The sequence below is a fragment of the Anarrhichthys ocellatus genome, unplaced genomic scaffold (assembly GCF_004355925.1).
Source record: "Anarrhichthys ocellatus isolate YVR2014 unplaced genomic scaffold, GSC_Weel_1.0 scaffold68, whole genome shotgun sequence".
NCBI classification, from domain to species: Eukaryota; Metazoa; Chordata; class Actinopteri; order Perciformes; family Anarhichadidae; genus Anarrhichthys; species Anarrhichthys ocellatus.
Window position 1 is genome coordinate 955883 of NW_022280098.1, and position 11326 is coordinate 967208.

General features: G+C 42.7%; 1 protein-coding gene and 1 long non-coding RNA gene across 5 annotated transcripts in view; one reads left to right on the plus strand and one right to left on the minus strand.

Moving 5' to 3' along the window:
- LOC116397557 (uncharacterized) overlaps positions 1-11326 on the plus strand; it is a 256577-nt gene that overhangs the window by 38323 nt on the left and 206928 nt on the right. The window lies entirely within an intron of this gene.
- The window catches only part of nt5c2a (5'-nucleotidase, cytosolic IIa), a 25742-nt gene that overhangs the window by 3201 nt on the left and 11215 nt on the right, over positions 1-11326 (minus strand). For 2 of the 4 annotated variants that reach the window (XM_031873066.1, XM_031873065.1), the window contains 12 exons: positions 9408-9481; positions 7914-8031; positions 7704-7799; positions 5775-5866; positions 4143-4200; positions 3610-3703; positions 3454-3507; positions 3246-3329; positions 3017-3058; positions 2699-2806; positions 1472-1538; positions 191-361 (listed from right to left, as the gene is read on the minus strand). In XM_031873066.1, the coding sequence (XP_031728926.1) occupies positions 191-361; positions 1472-1538; positions 2699-2806; positions 3017-3058; positions 3246-3329; positions 3454-3507; positions 3610-3703; positions 4143-4200; positions 5775-5866; positions 7704-7799; positions 7914-8031; positions 9408-9481 (1058 nt within the window). The other 2 variants (XM_031873067.1, XM_031873068.1) reach the window with 2 other exon arrangements.

Here is an 11326-nt window from a genome sequence, read left to right on the forward strand (position 1 = left end):
ATGTATGCATGAGTGAGTACAGGTCTATGTATGCATGAGTGAGTACAGGTCTATGTATACATGAGTGAGTACAGGTCTATGGATGCATGAGTGAGTACAGGTCTATGTATGCATGAGTGAGTACAGGTCTATGTATACATGAGTGAGTACAGGTCTATGGATGCATGAGTGAGTACAGGTCTAGTCTCACAGCTCTTGTCCGTCCACACATGCAGCTCCTGGGCCAGCTCAGGTATCACCAGGAACGTCCTCCAGCCCTGGCGCTTCTTGGATTTGAGGATGTCACCGAAAATGTGGTCTCCAATGTAGATGATGTCCTTTCCTTTAGCGCCCAGCAAGTCGCACACGATGTCAGAGGAACCTGGGATTACAAAAAAAGCTTTCATTTCATCCCCACTATGAAAAGCTGTAGAAGCAATAATCAATGATGCTTTTATATAAAAGTAGCAATTACAGCTGAGATTCAACCCCACACAAGGTGTTACATCTCAGGCTTGTGCTACTGCTGCTGCCCACATTTCATTTTGCTAATGTTTCCATGAGTCAGCACATCAGCTCTGTTACTCCCATGTTGCACAATGTACTTATTCATGGCATCCTTCTTCTTCTCTTTCTTAAAGTGAATATTTCTGACCATATAAGGCAAGGCAAGTTTATTTGTATAGCACATTTCAACAACAAGGTAATTCAAAGTGCTTCACATAAAACCATTAAAACCATCAAAACATAAGGCAATTGAAAAGGAGATTTAAAAACAATTAAGAACATTCATTGAAACAATAAAAACAGTGTAAGAAACAAAATACAGTAGTAAAATGCAGAAATGAAGGAAATTGATTAATATATCAATTGAATCTGGTTCAATTAAAGGCAGCAGCAAACAGAAAAGTCTTCAGTCTTGATTTAAAGGAGCTGAGGGTCTCAGCAGACCTGCAGCTTTCTGGACTTTGTTCCAGATATGTGGAGCAGAAAAACTGAACGCTGCTTCTCCATGTTTAGTTCTGACTCTGGGAACAGAAAGTAGACCGGTCCCAGACGACCTAAGCGGTCGGGATGGTTCATAAGGTAGCAGCAGATCAGAGATGTGTTTTGGCCCTAAACCATTCAGTGCTTTGTAAACCAACAGCAGGATTTTAAAGTCAATTCTTTGTTTGACAGGAAGCCAGTGCAAAGACCTCAGAACTGGAGTGATGTGATCCACCCTCCTGGTCTTAGTGAGGACTCGATATAAGATATACAGATGCTGATGTAAACAAATCAGCATCCAGAACTGTTCCCTCTGTGTCCCCGTTAGAAGCATGTACTGTAATGAGTCTGTATGAATCACAGTCAGCTACTGTGAGATGCATGTGCAATCAGCAGATATGACATTAGGACACACATTGAGTGTTTGTGTGAATATTTCAATTCTTAAAGCAAGTCAAGGGAATTAAAACAACAACCAGCTGTGTTAAGAGGGTTCCTTATTTACCTCCAGAGTAGACGATGCCATGCTGGAGAGGTCCCGTGTACGTGCCGATCTTCAGCCGACCTGTGGTCTGAAAGAAAGCAGGGTTACCAGGGTTACGCTGGTCTATTCACTGCCACCATTGTCATCTGATCATGCCCAGACGCACTAACTGTCAGGTCTGTGCGCTTTCAGATGGGATCATCCAGACCACATGGAGAGGTGGGCTGGATAGGGTTGAGTTTGGATCTCAGTGAGTTGTGAACAGCATGTGAACACAATCCAGACTCCGAATCTGTAAGACTCTTTTCTCATCACTCAGTGTATCTGCTCTTAACCATTTGCAGGTAATCCAAAACGCTGCCGCCAGATTACTCACCAGGACAAACCCACGGTCTCACATCACTCCCGTACTCAGATCTCTCCACTGGCTACCTGTAGCATTTAGGATACACTTCAAAATTCTCACTCTCACTTACAGAGCACTACATGGTCAGGCTCCCACATATGTAGCTGATTTACTTCACCCGCCCGCGCTCTCAGGTCAGACGTGTTAGGTCTTCTGTCTGTCCCACGCACTCGCCTTAAGACCCGTGGTGACCAAGCCTTTGAGGCAGTAGCACCGAGGCTGTGGAATGATCTGCCTGCACATCTACGCTTTGCAGATTCTGTGAATTCATTCCAGAATCAGCTCAAGGCACATCTGTTTAGACTGGCGTTTGACTAAAAGCTCATGTCCCAGGCCAGCTTTTAAACCATGTTTTAATTTTGTACTTTCAGTGTGTATGTAAATTATTGGCCCTTATATGGTCACATTGTGTTTGTTATGTCTCTAATCCTGCCCTGTTAAGCACTATGTGACTTATGTCTGTATAAAGCTCTTTATAAATAAATCTTACTTACTAATCAAACATAGGTCTCCATCATGTTGGAGCACAGCTGAGACCTGCTGTCTGAGTCGGTTAAGTTACTGATGATGGAAGCACAACATTTCATGATTCTGCTACAAAAAGCTTTGAAACAACAAAAATATCCAATAAAGCAATGAAAGAAGCCAACTAACAGTGCAGCGAGGAGGAGTAAGCAGCAACAATAAGGGGCTGCTTTCACTGACAACAACTTAAATTGTTTATCCGCCATTTTAACGCCGCTGCTTTGCCCACTAAATATATCCGATCATTATTTGATTTTAGTAATGTGTTAGTACAGTATGGTATTTTGTCCATGCAGGCTCCTGTAGTACACACTCACAGTGTCCACTTGCCGCAGCACTGTTCCCTCTCCAAAGAACACAGGCTTGCGAGCGTCCACCAAGATCAGGTCAAAGTAGGACTTCCAGGGCCGGTGGGGTGAACCCGGCTGTGATAAATACACACACACACACACCATCTATGAGGTCAATGGTTCTTAAGTCAACCATGGTTGTACAGTAACACGTCTCCTCATCTCATTTGTGATAATTGAGAGCTGCTGTTTCTTATTGTTTGGATCATCAGACCACATCTGCTCCACTTTGATTCAAATCTATTAAGATTCCTGACGGTACAACTGTTATTAAATCATTGTTACCTTTGGGCCGTGAGGAAAGTCAAAGAGGTAGGTCATGATTTTCTGGAAGAAGACAAGAGAGCTTTCTATTAGATTTGTCTTAACATGCTGGCCCAGAACAATACAGAACAAAGGGAAACTCTATTCCATCGTTAACATCCCGACCATTAGAACTGTATAACCATTCATGCAGCAGTGAAAATGGCTACATTGTGACAGTGTAGGCCGTCTGAGTGGACCTTCCTCTCACCTCTGTGTATCTGTAATCACTGTTGGTGGCCAGAAACACTTTGGCTACTTCGTTCATGCGACTGAGGAGGAGAGGAAGCTTTGACTTGGTGGAGGAGAAACAGAAGCAACATCAACAACGCAGAACAGACTGAACGAGCTACATTACCTTGTTTCACCATGACAGAGTAATACAGTACTTGTTGTCACTATAAAGCAGCAGTACTTACATCCTTTACAACATACTTCTCCAGGTTTTCAACAGTCTTCTCTTTTAAGGACCCCTGAGAGGAGAAACAACAGAGCACTGATGGCTGTGACCGGATTTGACGACAGATGACGGCCAACAGCTGGACGCTTTCATTGTGGAAAATAAATGATTCTACCTTGAAGTGAACCCAGTCCACGCCGTCTCTGACATCCTGGAACACGCTCTTATAGGACATGAAGAGGTCGCCATTTTTGAAGCCGTTCTCACAACTACAGAGACAGTTAAATGGTGTTACCATTGGATCCTGCCTGACATGCAATTCTGAGAGTCAAACACGATAAGGGCTGTGGTGACGCTTGTCTTTTCAACGCAACCTTTGTCATTGATCGTGAGACGCATGAACTGAACAAGTCTGTATGCTGCCAGGGCTTTTGATACTTCAAAATAAAAGCTTTTCAATAACAAAATAACAGGGGGCATTTATGTGAAGGATTCATAGGAAATTTGATGTGTTTATCCGCTTCTTGTATCCGATCACTATTTGATCAGGCAGTTTCCATTGAAGTGTCAAGTGCGGACACACAGGTGGACACAGCTGTGTTCTGGTGCATTCACAGAAAAGTCACATTGAAAAGACAAGAGTAACTACGACCAAGGACTCAGTGTTTCCTCAAGACAGACAGCGTTCTGTATGCGAGTGTGCAGTACCTCGAGTATCGGGAGCAGTTACTGAAGAAATCAACCAGGCAAGCAAAGAGGTAGGTTTCTGAGGAAGAAGAAATAGGACTAGAGTCAGTGAGACTGAACATGAACATGTTTACAACATGACAGTTCATCCCCATTCAGAGCCAGTGAACTCCAGTTGAAGCACCATTCCTCTTCTTTCATCGGTGTACCTATGTGTACCTTTAGTCTGGGAAGCAGGGGTATGAGATGTGCCTCTCTGCTAAACTTTATACAAAGACTTATCTAACATTGACACGTTCACGTCATCAAGAGGGTTGTATGACTGACAAAATAACAGCATACCCATCACATCTAGGTGCAATAGCTGTGATGGGTATCAGTCTTTGGCTGATGGGAGGCATCCACATTAGTTTTGGATTCAAACACTTCCGTATTAGTCAGCACCAAGTCAGATATATTGGAACTTTCAGAAAAATCCCAGCCATAGCCATAGCCAACCCTTGGCAAAGCCCAGCTGCTACTCTGTCAAGCAGTCCAAGCTACCATAGAGCTCACACTGCCACTAACTGCACTCCCTCAATACACTATTCATTATGTCAACAGTCATTCTGACAATAAGTATTCATTGACATCCCTTTATTTTATGACTAAATTGTAACAACTAACACAGACAAACGAAATGAGGGTGAAATGTCTTTAAGCCCATACGAGTAAAGACGAGACCACATAGTTGGCTTTGTTTTGGGCAGACGAGGGATAGTACTTTAGATTAGTATTATTTACCCTCTTTAACTGAACATTAACCATTAACAAAGAAGATTCAAATGTACTTTCATAATGGATGATGTTCTGTGACCTGACAAAATATAACAAATTATTAGCTAAAAAATAATTGATAGGCATGAGCGCTTGACCTTTGTGTTTCCTCAGCGGTCTCCTTGACTTCAGACTGCATCTCACAGGGTCTACTCGCCCTCATTGTCACACCTGCTTGGTAGTGAATATCATACTATTTGTAGAAGTAGTTCCACTTATAAAATGGTTACAGACTCGTATGATCCAAACATTTCAATAACTCAAGTCAAAATTTCAAAATGTATTGAAAAAGAGAGATTTAATCATTTCCAAAATTCGCAAGATATCAAACTAAATATTCAGCTTGAATCCATATATCTGTTGGCATTGAGCCTTTCAAAAACATTTTCACTGGGTTTACTTTTAAACCAGTTTGCTCTCCTGTAGAGCTGGACCGTGAATGACTCCCATTTCACATAAACGCGGCATAAGCAACAGGTAACAATGTTGAACTCTGTCTATTGAAACTGAAAGGATAGAACACTGGCTTTTGAGTACCCGTTCACACAGACATTGCACAAATAAAATAACAGAGTACGAACATCGTCAGTCAATACCAACAACACCAATGTAGAGACTAGAGCCTAATGATGCATTGATTATTCAGACTAATTATCACAGGCCAAGTCATAAAAGTAGCCTGAAGCCTGCTGGTAACAATGTCTCAGCTGATTCACGTCATATACATCAAATACCTTAAAAGCTTAAATGCATGACTATACCATGTTCTAATACATTAATAATTAAATTTCATTCTAAGCCTACCAAAAGCTGTGGCGTGTTGATGTGTTTTCTTACCGGGCAGGTTGAAGAGCGTGTTGAGGATGTAGAAGCGCTCCGTGTCTCCACGCTGAATAAACTTGTTGGGGTACATGTCTCTGATGTCAGGTCTTTGCAGAGTGAGCCAGGAAGGTAACAAACCAGGAAACATCAGTTATACCGGTTCATTATTCAAATTACAGTGCATCTTCATTATCCCCTATACAGTGGTCAAACATGTCTTATTACTCCTCTACAGTGCCATCAGTGGTTAAAGGTGCTGAATTCAATACTGTCAGCAGAGGGATTGCCTTTCCACGGCTCTCAACATAGCAATGGCTGAGCTGGCAGCTAACGAAGCTAACAGCCTGAACAGTGTAAACAACGGCAACAGTGCTGACGGAGCTGACGAATTAGCGCTTTGCAGAGTGGCAGCAATGAGCTCGCCAGTGGGGCACACTCACATGCACTAAAAGAAAGGTGCAGCCCAGCCGAGCAGTGTAAACAAAGCACAGAGAAGCTCTGATTACAACACACTTCATTCTCTGCTCAGGTCTATACTTTTACATCCGGTGGACCACCATGGGACCTTATTTTGAAAAATATATGCACGGTAGTCAATGGAGAGAAACAAATATCTTTTTGATCCTGTTTGAAGTGTGACATGTGGCGTTAGTCAATTTAAAAGGAACATTTTTCATTTTAAAAGCCAAATTTTGTCCTCAAAAGCTACGATGCTTGTGTGTTTCATACCAGGATGTACTTACACCAACAATGGGTTTTGCTCGTTCTTTTGCTTTCCAGGTGATAAAAACACATCAGGTAAGGAAACATTCTATTTGTGCGTGGAACATAGCTACGTTAGCTAGCTACCTAGCAGGCCAAGGTAACGGCCTTGATGATGACGCACATTGTGCAGGACAAGAGATGTAGTTTCACACTAAACTAAATGATACTACGACAAAACTATGACGAACTGCGACTTTCTTGACGTGCAAACATTTTTTTTTTATTGACAGCACTGTAATTCACAGCACTATTCAAACGGCATCAGAAAATGATTCGTCATTGTTCGTGGAATACTGCACATATTATTTTCCTAAATAAGGTCCCATGAGGGACACTAGAAGGGGCAGGACTTCACCTCTTTATATTTTTTTGCTATTATTTTAATGCTCTGAACGTATTCAGTAAGTTTAAATTCAGTCTATCAAATGCACTTGAGTACACTGTGTGTAACCTAGATGTTTACTGGCTGCTTATGCGCTAGATGTCTAGACAAATCAACAAAGCCACACTCATATGTAGGCCTAAGGGTACAGAACTCTGGTGAGGCAGGACGCAATACCGTTACATCTTCCCTATAGTCTATTCATGGGATTGTTCGCTATGCTAGTGGCTAAGAATGTCAATGTCATGCGGTCTACCACTTTGGTCCTGACTGGAGTACCTCAAAAAATATTGGATAGATTGCCATGAAATCTTGTACAGACATTCACGGTGCCCAGAGGATGAATCCCATTGACTTAAATGATCCTCTGACACCAATAGATGGAACATTTCCATTTACTCCATGAAAGATCTCAACATCTACCGGACTGATCGGCACATTTTCTGCAGAAATTCATGGCGCCCAAATGATTAATAACAACTTTGGTGATCCTCTGACTTTTTTGACAATTGTGGTTTTTAAGTGAAATATCAGCTCATCTATTAAATGTATTACCATCAGGTCAAAATTTAAATTTGTCCAATTCTTTGGTTTATGACCAAATACCTGTAGAACTAATTACATTCCCCTCAGCCTCAGCTTTACTTTGTGTTCATAGCTGTTCAGCTAAACTAAGATGATAAACATGGTATCAATATTATACCTACTGAACATCAGCCTGTTAGCATCACTAACAAGCTTAGCATGACTTTAGAGTTACATTTTTTTGATAGCTGAGCTAGAGTGGTGGACCTCACCCCTTCACGAAGTTGAATCCGTGCACACACACCAGGATGTTCCCGTATGCATCCACTTTGAGCAGGTTGCCATACATTGTGTCAAACACCAGACCTCTGAGAAGAATGGAGACAGGTGAGTGTCAGAGACAGAGAGCACACAGCACACCTGAGAGTGAGGATTTGTTGCACTGGTATTCAAACAAAAGAAGCAGGGCTAAGTGAACCAGCCTGGTGGGGAAGGAGGGGTCGTAGACAAAGTTGAGCAGCTCTTGTGGATAACCAATGGACACCAGACGCTCCACCGTCAAGTCGAAGCCCATCGACTCGTACTCAGGAGATTTATACACTGGACAGACAGAGAGGGAGACAGGCTTCTGATGAAAGCGGTGCACCAAAAAACACAGTGATCGCACAATAACGCCACACAGAGGGTTAGTTTGACAGAAATGTCTTCCATAAACATCTTCTCTCAAACAAATCGATCATTTACGACTGTCAGGTAAGTTTGGAACTGCAGTTGTAACCAGAGGTCGCGTTAACCGAACATTTTCCGTTAATGGCGGAATTTTTTTGACAATGACGGAAAAAAACTGAAGGCCGTCTGTCACTTTGACGGACTGGAGGCCTTGGAGCGTCTGTGACCACGACGAGCACCAGCGCCTATGCTGTGGGATTTCCTCCTGGTGAAGCGAGTGCTTGCAGGATCGGGTAATCCCACGTTCACAGAATCTGGTGAGTCCAGTCTCCCGTGGGACAGCAGAGCGTTCAGCCTTCAGAACAAAATAAAAACAGCCTTGAGAAGTCGTCTGTCGGAGTCAAATATGGAAAAACATAATTGATCTGCTCAGTCGGTGACGTTTCTCTCCATTCCCTTATAGATACACAATTTAGAAGCTTGTTCTGTATATTAATGATATAAAAACACCTGTGTCAGTTGAAAACTCAAATTCTATTACAAAATTCAAAACTAAAACTGTATGAACACCGGATCTATTATCATTACTCACGCTGACCGAACAGCTAGTGGACCGTGAGGACATTAGAATCACAGACTCCACCTTCACATATATCTTTAGCCTCCGTCTCATTATAACACAAATATTAAATGACAGACAACGAGAATGTTTAATGCAACCACTGGTTGTAACTGCAGACTCTTTAAAGCCAGACAGGGTGTTACATTCAAATACATGGTGGAGATTGTGGAGAAATGACTTTCATTCCTTAGCTCATAAATGCAGCTGACTCATGTATCAGATGTATCAAAGCTGTCCACAAGCACAGGCCACAAAACAGACCATATGGCTGTAACCCTTGCTCCAACCACAGTCCCCTCCTGTTATTGTGGTATCACATGTCTTGAATGCCTCCAGGTCAGAAGTATATCCTTACACACGGTTGGACAAGAGCAGCTTGGGTTACAGTGGGTGCTGCAATGAGACTGCCAGAGGACTGTGCCTGCCCTCAAGGACCCACTATTTTGTATTCAGGGCGCTTCAAGGATTGGTCTCTGCCATTGGGACAGAGTCAGACAAAGCCTGATTTTTATAAAGTGTTCAAATAATTGATAGCCGCAAAGAGCAAGAAGGACGATCCGATAAGGACAACGCGTACAGCGATACTCTGTTATAATAGTGTGTCGTATAAACACACATAAAGCTCAGGACAGACAGACGCAGTGCAACATAAATGAAATAAACATGGAACTCAGACTGCACTTACCTGCCAGAGTGTAATCCATATCAAAACCAAAACACTTGATCTTCTCCATGGCCAAGCTTCGGTTGACAAACACTCTGGAAGGGGAGAACAATGAGCGGTCAATCAATGCATGCCAGCTGGCTGTTTAAATGAAATGTGGCACTGCCACGGATTCCTACAGCAAACGTCTAATTCATGGTGAATAGTAGACAATCAGTCTGGTGGAACATTCTAGAGTTACAGGGGGAACATACTGAAGAGCAGCAACACTTTCTGCAGGTCAGATTTTGATGCATGGCAGACATAGTGAACTAGCATGAGTCACAACCACAACACCAACAGACATGCAACCCTACCTACTTGTAGTGACCAGTGCATCTGATGTAAAAACCTGTCAATAGCCTTCTGGTTCCCCTTCAAATGGGACTTCTGGAGACAGATTGAATTTCAAACACTTTTCTTAAAAGTGTAAGTTGTTAACAGGAAATGTAAGACAGCAAACAACATCAAATCGGAACTCAACATCAACTCATCAGCTGCTACACACACAGGCAACACTACTATCATCCCTGGTGTGTAGATTGTATGGGTCATATTCATAGCTATCTGTCAGTAGTTTTAGACCAGCGCAACAATCTTTCTCTGACGCTGCCACCACAATGCTGCACAATAAAAATCAACACAATAATGATTTGTAAATGGAAATATACACTCAGCTGCCACTGTATTAGGTACAGCTAACTGACTAAGTTCTGTTTGTTTTGAAACTGTTTCAAGGTGTTGATTCAACAGGCTGCTGTTGAACTGTATTGCATTATTCACCTTATGATGCTCCGACCATTTTTTATGGGTCAAACACAATTGTATTGGTTCTTCCAGTTTAGCGCTAGGAGCGTTGTAAAGAATGAATGATATCTGGGAACATTCCGCAGCTTCACTGCAGCAATCAGATGGTTTTACAGAACTACATCCATCACGGCAGTGACTGGAAGAACGACAGATGAAAACATTTTATGACTTTGTGGTGTTTTTTTGGTGTGGATGGCTCCGCTATAAGGAACTATAAAAGTAGTGAAGCAGACTGACAGAAGCACATGTGGACGGTGTTTCAGTGATTACTCTCACTGTCAGAGGGCTGGACGAAAGGTCCACAGAGAGAGTTTGCATAATTCATTAGTTCATCTAAAGACAGAATTAAACCAACCAGTTTACAACAGACTGTCCGTCTGTCTGCTAGTGCTCACCTGAGTGTGAGATTTGGTTTGAATCATAACACATTCCCACTGCAACTCGTTTAGCTACAGGACATAAGCATTAACCGAGGTAACAGTCCCATCCTCGTTGGACGAGCAACAGACTGTTCTTGTGCTCCCGAACACACTTGGATCCTGAAGGAGAGAAGGATAAGTTCTACCCAGCTCTCTTCCTATTCAAGTCCACATTCGCTGTTTTCCCTGCTGTCACACGAGGACCAGCTAGCCGCTTAATCCACGACACAGCACATTACAGTCCCCCGTCATCGTCTAGATGAAACTGATCCAAACACAAAGACGGAAGTGCACACGCGAAGTGATCTCAAGTAAGAGGCCTCTGTCTGGGCAGAGAGAGGTCAAAGTGTGTTATTGTAACCCTGTTTTTCTTGAAGATCATTTTACTGTTGATAACGTGTTATTGTGTACATTACAGGTACCGCTTGGCTTTGTTAGTGTTTAGATCAGCCCACCGCGGGTTAGTAAACTGGACTTTATCAGTTAAAGCTCCAGTGCCGCAGCTGCCGAAACAGAGTTCGCCAGTCGGGCTCCTGTGTGATAAAGTTACAGTTACTGTACTTCACTGCGGTGGTGAGGATCCTCTGTGCCTTGCTTTGAGAGTTTTCCCATTCTATCCTGACTAACACACACACACACACACACACACACACACACACACACACACACACA